This window comes from Folsomia candida, unplaced genomic scaffold (genome assembly GCF_002217175.1).
Source record: "Folsomia candida strain VU population unplaced genomic scaffold, ASM221717v1 Fcan01_Sc003, whole genome shotgun sequence".
Classification (NCBI taxonomy): domain Eukaryota; kingdom Metazoa; phylum Arthropoda; class Collembola; order Entomobryomorpha; family Isotomidae; genus Folsomia; species Folsomia candida.
Window position 1 is genome coordinate 5158933 of NW_019091195.1, and position 18303 is coordinate 5177235.

The window sequence follows — 18303 nt, forward strand, 5'->3', positions numbered from 1 at the left end:
AATGCATACTTATGTGTACACCTGCCCAACATTCTCCAAGAATAAATTCATACTTATCTATGGTACATTGTAAGTCAGATCAAGTATACAGAATTCTGCGAATACGTTTATATGCATGTACATACATTCTCCAAATTAAAGATACGACGAGTATTTCTCGAAAGTCACAAGTGCTTGTTAAATAAGATCCCAATAATTAAAAAATGCTGTTTTGCGTAGCTGGTTGGTAATCCTTTGGGCCCAAAACAACTTTAATGGCTGACTACGAGTCAAATTCAACTGCTAGTAGTACATATTGTAAGGAAGGATTTGTGGGGAATCTTGCCTGTTTATTGTTTACTATTCATGCATGATAAAACCGGTCCAGAGGTATTCATTCTTATTGTAATGATGTCATACACGTAAAATTGAATGAAAATATTTTTTGGAAGTTTGCGAGTCACATGCACGATTTATATAATCATTTATGAAACTAGTCCCATAGATCCAGTAAACTCTGACATTTTAATTAGCAATATTACTTCAGTATCGAATATGGGGCACATAGCTGGAACAGTTGAACTGGATAAATTCCCAAACATTGCAATGGTATTCTCCATATCCTTCCGAATTCGATATGAAAATTGCGATGAAGGCTGCAGCCGCTCCAAATTGAAACCATAAATATAATATGAGTCGTAAGCTTGCTCCCTATTTATCATGCAAAATTTGTAGTCAGAAATACTGGTGATCAAAAATAACATCATTAGAAAATAAAAAGCTTGGTCGGACAGTACGCGAAGTTTGTGCTTCTTGTTCGTTAAAGCAGGCAGTGGAAGTGGGAGGAAGGTGCGGTAGTACATTAGAAAGCCATCTTCTTCCAGCGATAAAATTTCCTTGTCATCCTCGTGCATGAAATACTATTGGACAATATAAAATAAAATTTGTAGGAAATGATGGGAATATGAATTGATATGCGGCTTGCAATCGAGAAATTGTACCGCAAAACATATATGCATCACAACAGCAAACAGGATCCAAAATAGTATGATGACGCTTGAGAAATATGGAAACTGTGCAGCAGTCAGCATTCCAGACAAGAGAGAAAGAATCACTGAAATTCGGCTCTAGTTACTAATCACACTAGTTAGAAATATTTTGTAATAAATTCCTTGTCAATTAAAAAATAAATTACAAAGAACAAAGCTTGTAATCCTTCCTATTGCACAGTGCGCGATACGAAAAATGTATCGATAGCTTTCATCAGCATTGGGCAACCAAATTCCTGCAAATAGTTGAATTCCAAACAAGCCTAAGGTTAACCACCCAATCAAGCGGTGGACATTTTCATCGCCAGTGTAATCCCTGATTATCGATGAACCGTAGACCATTCCCAAAACGACACCGATGACCATGATCACAAAAGCGGAAATCATATACACAATGTGGACCTAGAATTGTTTGGTTTTAGTTGATGAAAATTAACCCTATATTTTAAAATGTAATCGATAATAATTACATTACCAATTGCCAGATAGGTCTGTCAAAGAAAGGTGTGAGTGTCCATGTATCCTTGAAATATCGGGAGACAACCATTCCCAGTGGGGTAAGCACCAAAGTCCCGAAAAGCATGCAATTACTGTGCCAAACTAGCCATCGTATGTTTGTTTTCTAAAAATATTGGTTAATTATGTGCATTTCAAGGGGCCAGTATTTCAAAATTAGGTTACAATATGAATTGCATACATCTTCATCAGGACTGTTTGGGCTGTTTGGCTTTACGTCCAAAGGAGGTTCTTGAAAGTCACTCATTTTATCTTAAAAAATCAACCAACTATCACCAGAAACCTCCCAACATACGTTTTTCAAAAGCATGTTATCCAAGTCTTGTTCCATTTACATGGGTAACTTCTTCTCTTGTTCCCATGAGTTCCTCAACAAAGTTCTCAAATAAACTGCTACAGAGAGTAAAGACTATAGCCAACTTTATATTTTGCTAAATTTATTTTTCACGAAGGACAATTTCAATCTTAGGAGCTCTGTACGATATATTTCCAACATCACCATCAATATCAATAGCATAGTATTTCTGCAGTTTACAATTTTCTAAATATATTTTTCAACCATCTACACAAATAAGTATCATAATCCTACATTTCTTCTAATAATGTCAACACAAAGCAATACACATTTTAAATCAGTTAAACATTTAGTTAGGCTTTAGCATTGATAATTTCAATAAACTCAGGCTTCAGAGACGCACCACCGACAAGGAAACCATCGATATCTGGTGATTGGGCAAGTTCTCGGCAGTTTCCTCCGGTGACTGAACCTCCATAAACAATTCTAGTGGAATTAGCAACGGCCTCAGAAACTTTCTCCTTCAGCCATTTCCTTAATTGGGCATGGACTTCTTGTGCCTACAACAAATATAAATTCGTGTTATCAACAAAAACTTATAATATCACGTCATCATTTATCATTACCTGTTGAGGCGTTGCAGTTTTTCCTGTACCAATAGCCCAAACAGGTTCATATGCAACCACAACTTTATCCCAGTTTGTAACCTGTAAAAAGCAAATGTGTGTATAAATATATGGTGGGTATATATCAAAACGTATTTAAACAATTATTTGAATAATTTAAAAAAATCTCACTTTAGCAGCAATTGCTTCTATTTGCTTGAACACCACTTCCTCTGTTTTTCCTGCTTCTCGCTCCTCCAGCTTTTCTCCAATGCAGGCAATCACACTCATACCACATTCCAACGCGTAGCTTACTTTCTCCGCAATGAGCTGCAAAGGAGCATATTTTTAAATACTTGTATGGCTCATAATGAATTTATTATCAAGCCCATGTATTGTGTACCTGGTCATCTTCCCCAAACACATTTCTTCGCTCAGAGTGACCCAAAATTACCCAATCTGCTCCACAATCAAGAAGCATCTGTGGGGACAAGTCTCCTGTAGATCAACAGCCATTTCATAATGATGGCAGTTTCAATTTTTCAATATTAGGAGAATTTACACTTTTGCCAAAAATCCTAACACGAATTCATTATATTATCTACATTGAATTCATTGCATAGAACACTGTATACATTGTGTGGCCGCCCTAATATGTACATATTCTACCTTATTCTTATATTTATTCTAAATATAAATATATTTTATTGACGGTTGCTACAATTTCTATCACATTCTCGTAAAAATTAGTCGTCCTTACCCGTGAAAGCACCTTTCGCTACTTTGTAAGAATTTTGTCCGGCCGTGTGGATCTTTTGGGATGCAAGCCCCTTGGTGTACTCCAAGTAACAGGCAGGTGGTGACACGACGATGTCTACATAAGTCGGATAATTACTAAAAATGCCAAAATTCGAACTATTATGTACCGTCATTAGTGCACCTACCCGTATTGTCATTGAGGGAAGCAGCATTGAGAGTGTCCACAATCTTCTTAATTTCATCCTTGCTCCCGTTCATCTTCCAGTTTCCTCCCACAAAAAATTTCCGACCCATTTTCCACCAAGTAATTTGCACTTGTATTCTGCAGGAAATAGTTCAATTTATATGACGGAATTGTATTTTTGTTATAAAACATGGAATAGTGAAAATAAGTGAAAAAGAGTAAAAGTAACGCAAAGATTTCGCAGGTAATCAATTTGAATTTCAAAATAAATTAAGCCTTTGTCTTCGTACAGTTGTATGTAAGTAGTAACATTATCCTCTAATATCAGTCGTAGTATATTTACCGGTATAAATTAATAAATAATTGTTTAAAATAAAAAAAAACTTACCGAGTCTTAACAGCAGCAGATTTTCAGCCGAATGTTCTCTATATAGTTTTCTGTATCTGTATGGATTTATTGTCACCCGGATTGAGCTCCCCTCTCCACTTTAACACTCTTCTATAACCCTCTTACTACTGTGGATGAAGTTCTAACCCTGCAGACTTATTACACCGCTTTGTAGCATTAATTTCACGACGTCACCGGTCAAAAAAATTTTTTCCTCCAAACTGGTCCAAAATAAAAGTCTAGCATGGGAATAGTATAGAAAAATTATTTTTAGCGTTCTATGACCCCTGGGTCATGAATTAAGGGCCCCTGAAGGGTCAAATAGCGTTCCCTGATAACCCCATGCAAATGGGGTATCAAATTAATCCCCTGGACCAGGGGAACCAGAAAAATATTTTTATAAATTTTTATGACCCTTGAGTCGTGAACTAGGAGCCCTTGAAGGGTTAAATATCACTCCCTCACAACTAAAGGCAAGTGGGGTATCAAATTAATCCCCTGGACAAGGGGAACCCAAAAAATATTTTTCTGGATTTTTTTGACCCTCAGGTCAAGAGTTAAGGGCCCCCGAAGGGTCAAAATAGTAACCATGGTAACCCCATGCAAGTGGGGTATCAAATTAATCCCCTGGCAAAGGGCAAGCATAAAAATATTTTCCTGAATTTTTTTGACCTATCGGGCAACAGTTAAGGGTCCCTGAAGGGTCAACATAGTAACCATGGTAACTAAGGTGAATGGGGTATCAAATTAATCCCCTGGACCAGGGGAATCAGAAAAATATTTTTTGGTTTTTGTGACGTATAGGTCAAGAGTTAAGGGCCCCTGAAGGGTCAAATAATAACTTATTGTATTTTACTAAACGGGACATTATTTTAAAGTTTTCAGTTTTGCAAGAATGTTAAGTAGAGAGGGGTAGGCATATTTTTGAAAATTTCGTACAAATTTAATGAATAATAATTCTTAACACTATGTACAAATCGGATTCACTATTTATAATATTTATTATGTATTGAATCCATTGAAGTTAAAATCTAGGTTGATTCTGGTGGGAAGGTTAATCTCCTAGAAGTTGCACATTCTTCTTCAGGCAAGTCTTCTTCTTCCCCAGCCTGTGAGTATTCAATATCATTGTGTATTTGCATTCGGAATCTATCAACTACTTCGTCAACATCGTCAGGGTCCTCATCTTCGTCGTCAGACACATCATCTGCTGCTGTAATCTGTATATTATGTATAAGTTATGTATTTTTTTACTAATAGTTTACTGTCACCAAGAACTCACTCGAATGGGGTTGGCTGAAGCTACACGTGTTTGGAAGTCATCAAGGAAGTCATCAAAATGTCCATCATTTTTCCAATACTCGTCCTCCAATCTATTTACAATAATAATGTAGAAATTGCGAATTATTCCCATAATAGCGAATCTTGGTTTTACGAACCGGTGCACATGTTTGATGTGTTTCTGCCATTGTTCCTTTGTGTATGTTGTCATAATTCTCTCAGCCTCAGCTTGTGCAAACTCAGCGGTCCCCTGTGTGTTTGCAGCCCTAACTGCGTGCTTGATGTCTTTCCACACGTACTCAATTGGGTTCAAGTCGCTAAAAATAGTTATTACATGAATATTCTTATTACCGTTACCTATGATTACCAGTTCTTACCAGTTATATGTGGGTAATCTGGAAAATACGTAAATACAGTGTTTAAATAAATATTACAAATTATTAGTAAATTACCCATGAATAGAAAATAACTTTACCGGACAACAGTGTTTCCATATTTCAATGCCTCCTTATCCACAATGTAATATTCATTTCCGTTTTTAAGGTCTTGAACCATTTTCCATAATTCAGGTCGTCTCATTTGCTTTACAGGTTTTAGTTTCAGCTTTTCAGGGCCCTCTAAATTATCATTCAGCCAGTCGTATAGCTCTTGTTTTCGGGATGTAGATTTTGGGGCTTCCTTGGTGCTGTGATACGGAGCTGACAAATTTAAATAAATGAAATTCAAATTAAAATGGAATTTACAAATACAAATTATTGGATGATATTACCGTTATCAATAACAATTATGCATGGACCATAATTATCTTTTATCTTTTGATTAAGATCCTTCCACCAAGCCATGTAAGCGACACCGTTAACGTTTGCGTGGTAATCCATCTGGACTTTCTTCTTTGATACTGGATATACCTTCATAGCGCCAGGTACGAATCCATCCTCTCCACCTGTGAAGATAATTATTATTTTGAAATAATTTCCTATTTAATGTGGATAGTTGAACTGCACCTGCATGCATCACAATGATACGTGGTCCTCTAGAAATTTTCGGGTTTTGGAAGGAGTATAAAGCCGCTTCATGAAATGACTTTGGTGAATTAATAACCCAGCCTTTTCCAGTTCTAGCATAACTATCGACCCACGTTTCATCTGAATAAATATAATGCATTAATAATTATATTAAATTAAATTAAAACATTTTTGATATTTAATCAGCCAAACCTGTGTAGACAACACATTTTGGGTTCTCGGACTGACGATTTTTAATCATTACGGACAGATATTCATATCGCTTCTGCACGATGTCTGATCTCATGAGGATAACTGCTCGCTTATCAACAGTTTTGAATCTAAATCCTAATTGCTTAATGAGTTTTCTTAACGTCCACTTGGAACATTTGAACGCTGTAAGAGTTTCTCCTCGGGCTATCCGACCATCTTCTTCTTCCTTGACTTCCTCCATCAGTTTTGTGTATACGTTATGCATTGTTGGTGCTTGATTATTAGCATAGAATTGATGAATGATTCGTTTAACGTGCTCAGTTCGGAAGTCGTCAAACTGATCCATCACTGGCGTTGGTCTAATACGTTTCTTACCAGGTGTTTTTATACTATTCGTTTTGTAATTCTCCATTGTGTGATAAACTGTTCTCTCTCCAATTCCTAGAATCTGGCTAGTTTTGGTGACAGAGTTTCCTGTTAGTATTTCACACTGTACCTGGTTACTGTCAAAGAATACTTTGGCGTTGACAATTAACTTTTGAGCTGTCGCCTGTAGTGAAACACCAAGTAGTTGGAATGGGAGTTTAGTATTTGGTTGTTTACAGTCGTTTTTCGCTTTCGGTGTTGCTTTCTCAATTTCAAAGGCTAATTGTTGCATAGGAAAACTCGTAGGACTGCACCTCGAAAGACTAAGGTAAGGTTTGGTTCCATCATTCCGTCTAGGAACATCAGATAAAGGAATTCGCATTTCACCTTCCCCCAATACCTGTTCTTTAGCTCTGAGAAGGGAATAGAAATATCCACACTCAGAATCCGGACAAGGAGGACCAACAATTAGGACATCTTGAATGAACTCGTTTATAAGGTTCATCTTTTCGTCGTTTATGGGGGTTGGGAGATAGCCTACCGTGTCACTGCCGGGTGGAACATTTTGGATTAGTGAAAAAGATTGAACTGCTTGATGAAATTGCCCTTGATTGTGTCCGAAGTGAAGTAAAATTATGCAGTACGTCAATGACTCGGCAGGTAAGATTCCTTCGAGATGGTCACTAGTAATCTGGCTGTCAGAAAACAATATATCTGGTGCAACTTGTTTCGATCCGAGGACAAAGTAGAAATTTTTTATTTTGCGTTGCGTAGTTTGTTTCTCTTGTATGATCTTGTTCTGGAAAGATGCGTACATTACTTGGTGGATAGTCATCCCGCCCACAAGGATTATTTCAACGAATCCGTTAAGTGAATTAGTTTTTGGAGGACGAGCGCCTTGGGCAAATACGAACATGTTCAATAAACGAAATCTGGTTATCATCATTCTTGGTTGCAAATTCGTTCAAAATCATCCTACATCCCCCTTTGTAAGGGGCCGTTGGGTAAATGTCTGTTCCCACACATGTATCTTCACCTTCTGTACTCTTGGATGCATACTCTGTATTTGAAGTGTCCATTGGTGATTCACCGCCAGGAGCTGACCCTTCCCCTAACTCTTCACGTTGTCCACAGTGCCCACGTTCATCATCTCCATCACCATCCTCCTGTATTGATCAGAACAAAAACGTACATGAGCTTGTTACTACAATAACAATTTCACGATGTCCCCCACAACATCCGCGGTCGCTGCTATTTATAAATATGTTGCAATATTTCTCACAAGTGCGTCTGCATTGGTGTCCATTTCATCCACATTTGAGCATGGCATGACGAGGGAATTCATGTCAGACTGTTTTTGCTAAAAGTGATAAACTTGTATGAAATGCGTCTGTGCTCTCAGACAATAAATCGATGAATCTGAGCTAGCATTAATAGTGCAAAAATATAATCTTACATCGATATGCGGTGGATTTACATTAGTTTCTGGATCCACCGTGTAGCAGCTCCCTAGCCAAATATTTTGCAGAATACTTATCCACTTTGACTCCTGAGCTTGGCCTTCCCAGATGGCACGAGCAGTTGTTAGTGTTCCTGCTGAAGTTTTATCGTACACCGTTTCATGTGCAAAATGCAAAGTTAAACTGGGATAAAATCCTGCTGGGTAGAAATATAAGAAGGATGTATAGGACCCTCCAATTTGACTTTCGAAATATTTTTTGGCACTCATTGCGGCCGCAAAAAGTGGGAACAGATCTTTTCGATGTAATTGCACAGTAGTTAGAAGTGCCTCGTCTGCCTCTGATGGTAGAACCCCTAGCAAATAATCGACGTCATGTTTGCGGCATGCTGCATCTGTGAATAATATCAACACAAAAATTATAAAATTAATTTTCACAAATTTGACTTGGTTAGTGTATGAGCATAAATTGGGCAACAATTACCAACAGCATTTATTGGGCCACCGAGATCATCCTGCTTCTCAATATCGGTGGCAGGCCCGCAATATCTTAATTAATACCAATAATAAAATTATGTTAATAAAGAATCATTTCATAAAGATTCCAATCGCAACTTCAAAAATAAAAAAACTCATCCAAAATAACCAATTACCTATATCCAGGGAGATTGAAAGGTAATCCGCTTGGCGCCTTTTTAACTTTAGCTTTCTCCAAGGAAAGTATAATACCACGTGGGCGTCGGAGAGATCCAGGATGGAAAAATGCATCTTGACGAAGATGAAAGCAAGATGGCAATTTACCTTCGTTGGTAGGAATAAACGTGTGCTTTCTGGCAAAGAAGGCTGAATGCAGGAGACTTGTGTAGTTGAACCTGATGCATGATATTTGGTTGCACAGAATTAGAACTGTGCATGCAGAAGGAAGAGGAGTAGTGCCTTGAATAGCTTTAGTTACTGCTTGCTTGGTGGTACAGTTCTTCGTTTCAGCCGCTATATTACAATAAGTGTCACTAATTTTTTCCTGAGTTAAGTCGGATAGTTTATTGGATGGAAATGTGTGGTTGGCGTTTGAAATTGTGATGTTATTTAGTAGATAACGGCTGGCATCCACGAAACTTTTAAAATAAAAAGTTACATAGCTTTCACTTCCCCATACCCGTATCTTTTTATTTTCATACTCTACTTCTTCAATTTTGATAGTGTCACTGAAGAACATAACAGTTTCATTAATTTCCATACACATCGTTTGATTACATATCAGAAATCCACTGCAATTGGATGGTAATGTCTCCTTGAACCAGATAACCAATCCACCCAGGTTATCCGTCTCATCACACACAACTTTAACCTGTTTATCTATTTCTATTTTATCGACATTCGCGCAACTTTTACCACAAACACAATGAACTATATATAACACATACAGTGTTCCATAAATTAAGTTATGCAACGTCATCTTCAATTTTAAAAATTAATAATTGAGCGGATACCAGTAAGTACAAACTCCAAAACTTAAATTTCACAATGTCGACTGGAGAAGCCAGCAAGGATAAGGGGTCTCCCATCACCTCATATATTTATAATGCATCAGTTTTTAGGGGATATTCATCACCCCAACCATTAACCCAATCCTTCCCCAAACAAGATGGTGCATAAAGATATGTATATGAGAAAGGGACCAGTTTATACAAACATAAGTATGCTGCCTGAGACAGGCTATGAAGCCTGGTTACCATGGTTACTATGTTGACCCTTCAGGGACCCTTAACTCTTGACCTATAGGTCAAAAAAATTCAGGAAAATATTTTTATGCTTGCCCTTTGCCAGGGGATTAATTTGATACCCCACTTGCATGGGGTTACCATGGTTACTATTTTGACCCTTCGGGGGCCCTTAACTCTTGACCTGAGGGTCAAAAAAATCCAGAAAAATATTTTTTGGGTTCCCCTTGTCCAGGGGATTAATTTGATACCCCACTTGCCTTTAGTTGTGAGGGAGTGATATTTAACCCTTCAAGGGCTCCTAGTTCACGACTCAAGGGTCATAAAAATTTATAAAAATATTTTTCTGGTTCCCCTGGTCCAGGGGATTAATTTGATACCCCATTTGCATGGGGTTATCAGGGAACGCTATTTGACCCTTCAGGGGCCCTTAATTCATGACCCAGGGGTCATAGAACGCTAAAAATAATTTTTCTATACTATTCCCATGCTAGACTTTTATTTTGGACCAGTTTGGAGGAAAAAATTTTTTTGACCGGTGACGTCGTGAAATTAATGCTACAAAGCGGTGTAATAAGTCTGCAGGGTTAGAACTTCATCCACAGTACTCATGATTAATATTTTACTCGACCTTGAAATTGGTCGATTCTATTATCCATTCATTTCAGTTGGCTTTAACCCTGGTCCAATCAACATTTGTTTTAATAGTATTTGTAGTCAGACGAGGAGCCACGTCGCCCTAATGTGAGAACTGCATAAACCAAGGAGGTACACAATTATGTGCTTTGCTTACTTAATGAACACTCTGCATATTCGCTTTAATGAAAATACATGCAAGTAGTAGAAGTGTCTAGGTTTTTTCGCCAAAGATTTCTCGCCCGCTTTATTTCTTATGGGGAAATCCTTGGCTAGGTTTTCTCGCCAAGGATTTCTCGCCCGCTTTATTTCTTATGGGAGAAGCCAAAGATTTCTCACCCACTTTATTTCTTATGGGAGAAGCCAAAGATTTCTCGCCCGCTTTATTTCTTATGGGAGAAGCCACGGATTTCTCACCCACTTTATTTCTTATGGGAGAAGCCACGGATTTCTCGCCCACTCTATTTCTTATGGGAAAAAAGACGGGTCCTCATCACACACTTCTTATGAGGAAAAAGAGGGCTCCTCGCCACATACTTTTCCTTACGGGAAAAAATACGGGTTCTCGCCACCATACATTGCCTTATGAGGGAAAAAGACGGTTAGGGCTTCTCGCCACAAGGCCTTTATAGCATGGGTATGTATTGCAAGGATATGCTGACTGCTTATAGTAACCAAAGTCTCAGATGTATTTTCATGTGTCGAAAAATAATGGCGGGACTTCTCAAATTGCCCCAAATATCTCAGTTTACCCCCGTGCCATAGATTATCCTGGTGTCTCTGATTACCCCAAATTACTAAAATTACCCAAAATCTCAAATTACCCCAACAATGTATTTCTTATGGAAACAAATCTTTCAGATGGGGGTACATGGGTTGAGAAGAAATGATGGCGGGACAACTCAAATTACCCCAAGTATCTCAAAATGCCCCAATTGTCTCAAGTTACCCCTCTATGCCATAAATTACCCCTGGTGTCTCAAATCACCCCAAATGACTAAAATTATCCCAAATCTCAAATTACCCGAACAACGTATTTCATATGGGAAAAAATCTGTCAGATGTGTGTACATGGGTTGACAAGAAATGATGGCGGGACATTTGAGACTTTAGGTCTCAATTTATATTCTCCCAAATTATCCAAGTGTGTCAATTTACCCCCAAATGTCTCATGTTATCCCATTTGTCTCAATTTATTCAAGTATCCCAATTTATCCAAATACCTCAATTTACCCCAATTAAATATTTCAAAGCACCCCAAATATTCCAAAATACCCCGAGCCTTTTCTACGGCTCCGCCCAATGCCTCTTCCTTACAATACATTTCTTATGGGAGAACTTATTCCCATAGCGTTTAAGGATAGACACCTTTGTTATGAGACCAAGGTATATGTATGGTGTAGTAAGTCATCATGTAAGGGTATGCCAGTATTTGTTATGTCCCGTCCTATGCTTTAAGTTTTATTATGTATAGAAAAGGTTGAAAAAGTGGAGTTCAACCTTTTTGTTGGTGGTAGTGTTGATACTAATAAGCAAGTTACGAGAAAAAGATTGAAAAAAGGTAGAGTGAAACGTTTCTGAAGTTAGTGATACTAATGATGACGCAATTTTTCATAAACGTTTGAAATAGTACTTATGAAGGTTTATCTACAAAAATATAGCGTTATTTGTGAAAATATGATATTCACGCATGAAAAAAACTTATTGTTTTAAAAACATGAAAAATTATATGTGAAAATTGTTTGCAGTAATGAGATGAAATAACAGATCAGAAGTATTTATAATTAGCATTTATTGTCAAAGATTTGTTAACTAATTCTTAAAATTGTGTTTATTTATTATGCGCCGTAAATTTGACTGAGTTCTTGTCTAATGTAAACCTTTCCCATTTATTTATTATCATAAGTAAAGTTGAGATATGTAGGTGAGGCAGTGCCTAAGTACACAGCACACAAACTTTTAGAAAAATTATCTCCCTTCAACTTTATTGCGTTAAAAACAAAACACTAAAACCACTTGATTTTTAAGCCGCATTAAAAGACAATGTTGTTGGTTTGCACAAGAATTAGAAGGTTTTTGATCTTTTATTTTGAGTAATTTGGAAAGTATACAGTTGTTCATTTAGCATTGAGTAGGTTTCAACGTTTTCTTACTGGTAATCAAGCGTATGGATTATCATTTGGGAGACCTTCAGACGATCTTACGATATCAGTAAGTAATTTACGAGTCACAACCATTTCTCCATTCTTTGCCGCCTGCATAATAGACGCTATTACATTTTTCACATGTTCCCCAAACGTTAACATTTTCTCCTCTTGGGTTTGGGGGAGTTCTAGAAACTGCATCAATTTTGTTAACACATTCATCGAATCTTCATTGCTTAGCATCAATTCTACTCCATGAATATGATACTCAGAAAGTGGTTCACCCCAAAAATCTACACGGTCAGGCTTATGCAATGTCCGACACACCTTACAGCATTCACCAGAAGTTCCACTTGCCTGACTTTCTGTATCATCTTCTTCCTCTTCTTCGTCCGAAGACGCGTCTGAACTTGAATCTCGACTGTCCCCTTCTCTACTACAATTTGACAGCTTGTTCCTTCTTCCACCTCGAGATCGTCTTTCTTTTTTTGCTTGGGGTTCATCATCGGAGCTAGTTTCGTTGGACTCTGATGTGCCCGCTGAGTCATTATAAATACTTCTGATCTGTTATTTCATCTCATTACTGCAAACAATTTTCACATATAATTTTTCATGTTTTTAAAACAATAAGTTTTTTTCATGCGTGAATATCATATTTTCACAAATAACGCTATATTTTTGTAGATAAACCTTCATAAGTACTATTTCAAACGTTTATGAAAAATTGCGTCATCATTAGTATCACTAACTTCAGAAACGTTTCACTCTACCTTTTTTCAATCTTTTTCTCGTAACTTGCTTATTAGTATCAACACTACCACCAACAAAAAGGTTGAACTCCACTTTTTCAACCTTTTCTATACATAATAAAACTTAAAGCATAGGACGGGACATAACAAATACTGGCATACCCTTACATGATGACTTACTACACCATACATATACCTTGGTCTCATAACAAAGGTGTCTATCCTTAAACGCTATGGGAATAAGTTCTCCCATAAGAAATGTATTGTAAGGAAGAGGCATTGGGCGGAGCCGTAGAAAAGGCTCGGGGTATTTTGGAATATTTGGGGTGCTTTGAAATATTTAATTGGGGTAAATTGAGGTATTTGGATAAATTGGGATACTTGAATAAATTGAGACAAATGGGATAACATGAGACATTTGGGGGTAAATTGACACACTTGGATAATTTGGGAGAATATAAATTGAGACCTAAAGTCTCAAATGTCCCGCCATCATTTCTTGTCAACCCATGTACACACATCTGACAGATTTTTTCCCATATGAAATACGTTGTTCGGGTAATTTGAGATTTGGGATAATTTTAGTCATTTGGGGTGATTTGAGACACCAGGGGTAATTTATGGCATAGAGGGGTAACTTGAGACAATTGGGGCATTTTGAGATACTTGGGGTAATTTGAGTTGTCCCGCCATCATTTCTTCTCAACCCATGTACCCCCATCTGAAAGATTTGTTTCCATAAGAAATACATTGTTGGGGTAATTTGAGATTTTGGGTAATTTTAGTAATTTGGGGTAATCAGAGACACCAGGATAATCTATGGCACGGGGGTAAACTGAGATATTTGGGGCAATTTGAGAAGTCCCGCCATTATTTTTCGACACATGAAAATACATCTGAGACTTTGGTTACTATAAGCAGTCAGCATATCCTTGCAATACATACCCATGCTATAAAGGCCTTGTGGCGAGAAGCCCTAACCGTCTTTTTCCCTCATAAGGCAATGTATGGTGGCGAGAACCCGTATTTTTTCCCGTAAGGAAAAGTATGTGGCGAGGAGCCCTCTTTTTCCTCATAAGAAGTGTGTGATGAGGACCCGTCTTTTTTCCCATAAGAAATAGAGTGGGCGAGAAATCCGTGGCTTCTCCCATAAGAAATAAAGTGGGTGAGAAATCCGTGGCTTCTCCCATAAGAAATAAAGCGGGCGAGAAATCTTTGGCTTCTCCCATAAGAAATAAAGTGGGTGAGAAATCTTTGGCTTCTCCCATAAGAAATAAAGCGGGCGAGAAATCCTTGGCGAGAAAACCTAGCCAAGGATTTCCCCATAAGAAATAAAGCGGGCGAGAAATCTTTGGCGAAAAAACCTAGACACTTCTACTACTATGCACATGTCCATTTTCCTGATTTCTTCCAGCAGAAATGACAGCCACAGCAGAAGATGGGAATATTCTCCTAATAGAACCGTTTTATTCCGGTTCACATAAAGTTTTGATGGATCTCATACATGACGCCTTAAAATCTAGCAGTGGGACTCCAAGTCCAGTACTGGTGACCCTTCCAGGAAAAAAGTGGCATTGGCGAGCTAGAACCAGCGCTTTACACTTTAGCCAAACAATTCCAGTTAATCGTTACACGTGAGATGTGTACAATGATGTATTTCATATTTGCATGAAAATGACTTTAGCATGTGAAATGACTTATTTTTGATTTTGTATAATTGTATCAGATGCGTTTTCGCGAGTTGCGTCTTACCATTGCATGAACTGGTGGGGCTGAGATTAGATATTCAGTCGGCAAAGAAAATAATTTACTTTCATGAAAACCAGTTGGTGTACCCCGTAAGGAAATCAAAAGATCGGGATTTTCAATATGGATATAATCAAATCTTATCTTGGTAAATAGATCATTGTTAAAAAGTCGGAAGGTGTGTATACAAGTGATTAAATGTGTAACTTTATAAATGACAGCTTGGCCGCAGATCAAGTTTGGTTCAATTCGGATTTCAACAAGGAATCATTTCTTAGCAATTTGCATTCTTTCTTTAAACTTCAGCCAGATTTTCGACCAAAAAACCTCCGGCAGCAAATTGAACCAAAATGTCACGTAAAATATTTTCCGTTAGAATTCAAGAAAATGGATGAAGCCATTCGTAACTTACCAATTCCCGCAAATGAGAGTGGTCTTGTACAAATTGTATGGCCTCATAGATGGTAAATAAGTGGTATAGATAGTTCATTTTGGCACAATAATTATGCATACGTATTTATTAACTTAGGGAGTTCGACAAAAACCCAGAGATGTTTTTTCGTGTTATATACCGCTTGGTGGAATCTGGAACAACAAATTTCAAGATTCATGTTCTCGGAGAAAGCTTCACTGAAAATCCACAGATTTTCAGTGAAGCACAATCAAAACTCAATAAGGAGTTCATTGGACATTTTGGATATCTAGCCACAAAGGAAGAGTATTACCAAGTTCTCGCAGAAAGCAATATTGCTATTTCAACCTCTACACATGAATTTTTTGGAGTTGCAATGTATGCATGTTTATTAACTTGTAATTTAACTATTCCGAGATGCTTTACGTAATTTGAGTATAAATAACGTCTTATATTTCGCAAACAGGATGGAAGCAACGTACCTGGGATGCACACCAATCTGCCCAAATGGTTTGGTGTATCCAGAATTGTACAGCAAGGCTGGATATCTGTACAAGGATGAAAACGATTTATACCATCTACTAAAAACGTTCATCATGCAACCTTCAAAATTGTGTGAAGGGCGTGTACGTCTCGATTTTAGTATTTTCGATTGGGAAACCTTAAGGCCAAAATACTTGCAGGATTTACTATCACAAGAAAACTGTGATACAATTTGTCCAAATAGTGAATTGAATTGAATAAACATGTTGTACATCATGACCTTATTATGCGATCCCTAAGCTAGGTTTATCTTCAAAAGTTTAAAGCCCCTAATAATGAACCCAGATATCATCCCCGTTGACGAGTGCAAAAAGAAGTTTTTATATCGGTTTTGAAGGTCTAAATTTGCTTGGCGAAACTGGGTTAGTTATTTTTTGCTGAATGCTCAAATTCATTTGCACCCATATTACGCTGGTTGAGGGCAACACGTTTATGTAGGATTATCAGGGCATTTGTTTTAAAAAATCACAAGTCCCGACCTGTCTCCCAATTTTTAATTTTTAATGCTAAAAACTTTATCGCAGAATGTTGATTTAGGTGATTTGGTATGTTTTTCTATTTCTGGTTACATCTGACGACCTCTTCGACTCGGCCGTGACCGTGAATTTTTAAGCTATGGAATCTGAGATACATACGAGTTTATCTTTCACTCCAACAAAAAAAGTGGGGCAAAATGACCTCCTTTCAAGGCGAGACCGATTAATTTTCTTCCTCCCCTCGTAACATTGTATTGAATCATGACATACACTGTAACATCCAAAGTTATTGATTATAAAACGGCATATGAATAAAATACGACATTACTTGTTGAAGTGTATCAGGGTTTTATTATAGAAACATGTTGACACACAAAATTCGCTAGTAATGTTGCGTTGCAATGTAATGACGATTTTCTTACAAAAATTTTATGCAGATGTTTTCCATTGGTAGAAATACATGCAGAGTTGATATAGCCCGAGCCAGTCATTTTTATCATCTTTTTCTAAAGTTCGAATACTAGTGTTGGTTACCTGACCAAATTTTACAAAAGAGATCATTATTGGTTTTCTCATGCAAGCAAGCAAAATTCCGGCTTTCCCCAACTAATTGTAAGTAATCTCAAAAAGTAAGACAGACAAACATGACGGTAAGCCTTGCTTTAGCTCGAGCTAATAAAAAAATGTCGGAAAACCCTATCCGGATAAATAAATATGGGATAGGAAAATTATAATAAAAAGTATGATGGATAAAAAATATCGATATGACAACGGATTACAATTCAGACAAAGTCTGGGTCATTCCCAAAATATTTTTCGTTCACTCAATTTTTTCTCCGAATCTCAAATTGGTTTCTGGAAATTTTAGCTTTCTCAATACTTTCGAACCCAATTCACTCTGTAAAATTCCTATTTTTATCTTCAAACCAGTCGAAAAATGAATCCAAACGGGCATCAAAGTACCAGTTCGTGCTCTGGAAATTACGGGTATGAACCCTACATGCTTGGAAGTTCTTCGTTCGGCGTAGGAGTCAGCCAAACAGTCTCGGCCAGTGGTTTTAGACGAAATGGTGGCAGAAATTCTGTTCGGGACTGTATGCAGTGGGACAACATTTCGTCCGAAATGTCTGGAAACTCGGCTCGATTATCAGGAAATGGTGAAAACGCAATAAAATTATACATTAAATTATGGCAGTGCAAAACTATGTCCACTAAATAAATATGTAATATTGCTTCCGTTCGCTGTCAGGTGGGTTCTGGAATACTGGAAATTCTTCTGGAATGGGAAACTCGACAACTACTTCTATGGGATTCAATTACACTCAACCAAAGGCATTTTTGAGGGTCCCCGGTGGAGGTAATATAAATATCATTTTTTAATATCACACATGAGAATTATGCATGAAAATACATTGTTTGTTATGGCGAAGGTGAGGGTCAGAGTTCATCCGGTGTGTCTATTCCTTGTCAAATCGCACCCCTCGGAACGAATCCTGCATCCATGCTCAAGCCGATGGAACCCGTTACTCTTCGCGTAACTGCTCCCACCCCGACGACCAACTCCAACGGAGGTACAGGACCCTACGTTTTTACGATGGACCCAGCCCAACTCTACGGAAATAACAATCTTCGACGATAGTCAACAAGCAAGATCATCATCACGTTATGTAATGCTTATGAGATTGATCCAATCTGAATCCTGTGACTCTATGTATTATCTTCAGGATCTGATAACTTGTAAATTCTTGTCACGTTGAAATAAATAATCCAACGAATAA

At 37.6% G+C, this 18303-nt stretch overlaps 5 protein-coding genes across 11 annotated transcripts; 1 reads left to right on the top strand and 4 right to left on the bottom strand.

Moving 5' to 3' along the window:
- Positions 1-90: 90 nt before the first annotated feature.
- On the bottom strand, positions 91-1861 carry LOC110846836. 2 transcript variants are annotated; one of them, XM_035850450.1, is made up of 6 exons: positions 1726-1861; positions 1504-1650; positions 1175-1430; positions 981-1093; positions 777-899; positions 91-690 (listed from the first exon to the last, which is right to left on the bottom strand). In XM_035850450.1, the coding sequence occupies exons 1-6, from the start codon at positions 1789-1791 to the stop codon at positions 523-525; spliced, it is 873 nt and encodes a 290-aa protein (XP_035706343.1). In that variant the 5' UTR covers positions 1792-1861; the 3' UTR covers positions 91-522. The 2 variants fall into 2 exon arrangements, with proteins under 2 accessions (XP_035706343.1, XP_021949368.2); XM_022093676.2 differs by having other exon boundaries at positions 91-899.
- A 103-nt stretch (positions 1862-1964) lies between these two features.
- LOC110847351 (triosephosphate isomerase B) lies at positions 1965-3934 on the bottom strand. Its single transcript, XM_022094281.2, has 7 exons — positions 3776-3934; positions 3389-3525; positions 3205-3318; positions 2848-2942; positions 2637-2774; positions 2466-2546; positions 1965-2399 (listed from the first exon to the last, which is right to left on the bottom strand). Exons 2-7 carry the CDS (start codon positions 3495-3497, stop codon positions 2193-2195), a joined length of 744 nt encoding a protein of 247 aa, XP_021949973.1. The 5' UTR covers positions 3498-3525; positions 3776-3934; the 3' UTR covers positions 1965-2192.
- Positions 3494-18300, top strand: LOC110846837 (glycosyltransferase-like domain-containing protein 1). Of its 5 annotated transcripts, none has more exons than XM_035850449.1 (9): positions 3494-3631; positions 10488-10587; positions 14763-14982; positions 15075-15242; positions 15316-15558; positions 15624-15884; positions 15973-17682; positions 17775-17882; positions 17956-18300. In XM_035850449.1, the coding sequence occupies exons 3-7, from the start codon at positions 14768-14770 to the stop codon at positions 16244-16246; spliced, it is 1161 nt and encodes a 386-aa protein (XP_035706342.1). In that variant the 5' UTR covers positions 3494-3631; positions 10488-10587; positions 14763-14767; the 3' UTR covers positions 16247-17682; positions 17775-17882; positions 17956-18300. The 5 variants fall into 5 exon arrangements, with proteins under 5 accessions (XP_035706342.1, XP_035706340.1, XP_035706341.1 ...); XM_035850447.1 differs by having other exon boundaries at positions 14766-14982; XM_035850448.1 differs by having other exon boundaries at positions 10528-10587.
- On the bottom strand, positions 4542-7485 carry LOC118435110. 2 transcript variants are annotated; one of them, XM_035850439.1, is made up of 8 exons: positions 6274-7485; positions 6061-6201; positions 5826-5999; positions 5532-5754; positions 5434-5451; positions 5215-5373; positions 5058-5148; positions 4542-4995 (listed from the first exon to the last, which is right to left on the bottom strand). In XM_035850439.1, exons 1-8 carry the CDS (start codon positions 7472-7474, stop codon positions 4807-4809), a joined length of 2196 nt encoding a protein of 731 aa, XP_035706332.1. In that variant the 5' UTR covers positions 7475-7485; the 3' UTR covers positions 4542-4806. The 2 variants fall into 2 exon arrangements, with proteins under 2 accessions (XP_035706332.1, XP_035706333.1); XM_035850440.1 differs by having other exon boundaries at positions 5058-5373.
- On the bottom strand, positions 7481-9916 carry LOC118435111. Its single transcript, XM_035850444.1, has 5 exons — positions 8752-9916; positions 8583-8647; positions 8096-8493; positions 7922-7999; positions 7481-7805 (listed from the first exon to the last, which is right to left on the bottom strand). The coding sequence occupies exons 1-5, from the start codon at positions 9552-9554 to the stop codon at positions 7515-7517; spliced, it is 1635 nt and encodes a 544-aa protein (XP_035706337.1). The 5' UTR covers positions 9555-9916; the 3' UTR covers positions 7481-7514.
- Positions 18301-18303: the final 3 nt, after the last annotated feature.

What these genes read in the sequence shown, in the direction of transcription:
- LOC110846836 (XM_022093676.2), bottom strand. Translation starts at nt 1,791, where the DNA reads ATGAGTGACTTTCAAGAACCTCCTTTGGACGTAAAGCCAAACAGCCCA. An exon ending in CAAACAGTCCTGATGAAGAT is followed by an intron (nt 1,651 to 1,725) that starts GTATGCAATTCA and finishes CAATATTTTTAG; the next exon opens with AAAACAAACATACGATGGCT. An exon ending in ACAGACCTATCTGGCAATTG is followed by an intron (nt 1,431 to 1,503) that starts GTAATGTAATTA and finishes AAACAATTCTAG; the next exon opens with GTCCACATTGTGTATATGAT.
- LOC110847351 (XM_022094281.2), bottom strand. Translation starts at nt 3,497, where the DNA reads ATGGGTCGGAAATTTTTTGTGGGAGGAAACTGGAAGATGAACGGGAGC. An exon ending in AGCGAAAGGTGCTTTCACGG is followed by an intron (nt 2,943 to 3,204) that starts GTAAGGACGACT and finishes GTTGATCTACAG; the next exon opens with GAGACTTGTCCCCACAGATG. An exon ending in TAGAAGCAATTGCTGCTAAA is followed by an intron (nt 2,547 to 2,636) that starts GTGAGATTTTTT and finishes TGCTTTTTACAG; the next exon opens with GTTACAAACTGGGATAAAGT.
- LOC118435110 (XM_035850440.1), bottom strand. Translation starts at nt 7,474, where the DNA reads ATGACTATCCACCAAGTAATGTACGCATCTTTCCAGAACAAGATCATA. An exon ending in CATAATTGTTATTGATAACG is followed by an intron (nt 5,755 to 5,825) that starts GTAATATCATCC and finishes TAAATTTGTCAG; the next exon opens with CTCCGTATCACAGCACCAAG. An exon ending in CTTCAGCCAACCCCATTCGA is followed by an intron (nt 4,996 to 5,057) that starts GTGAGTTCTTGG and finishes CATAATATACAG; the next exon opens with ATTACAGCAGCAGATGATGT.
- LOC118435111 (XM_035850444.1), bottom strand. Translation starts at nt 9,554, where the DNA reads ATGACGTTGCATAACTTAATTTATGGAACACTGTATGTGTTATATATA. An exon ending in TAAATCCACCGCATATCGAT is followed by an intron (nt 8,000 to 8,095) that starts GTAAGATTATAT and finishes TATCACTTTTAG; the next exon opens with CAAAAACAGTCTGACATGAA. An exon ending in ACACCAATGCAGACGCACTT is followed by an intron (nt 7,806 to 7,921) that starts GTGAGAAATATT and finishes TGATCAATACAG; the next exon opens with GAGGATGGTGATGGAGATGA.
- LOC110846837 (XM_035850449.1), top strand. Translation starts at nt 14,768, where the DNA reads ATGACAGCCACAGCAGAAGATGGGAATATTCTCCTAATAGAACCGTTT. An exon ending in ATTGTATGGCCTCATAGATG is followed by an intron (nt 15,559 to 15,623) that starts GTAAATAAGTGG and finishes TTATTAACTTAG; the next exon opens with GGAGTTCGACAAAAACCCAG. An exon ending in GAATTTTTTGGAGTTGCAAT is followed by an intron (nt 15,885 to 15,972) that starts GTATGCATGTTT and finishes TTTCGCAAACAG; the next exon opens with GATGGAAGCAACGTACCTGG.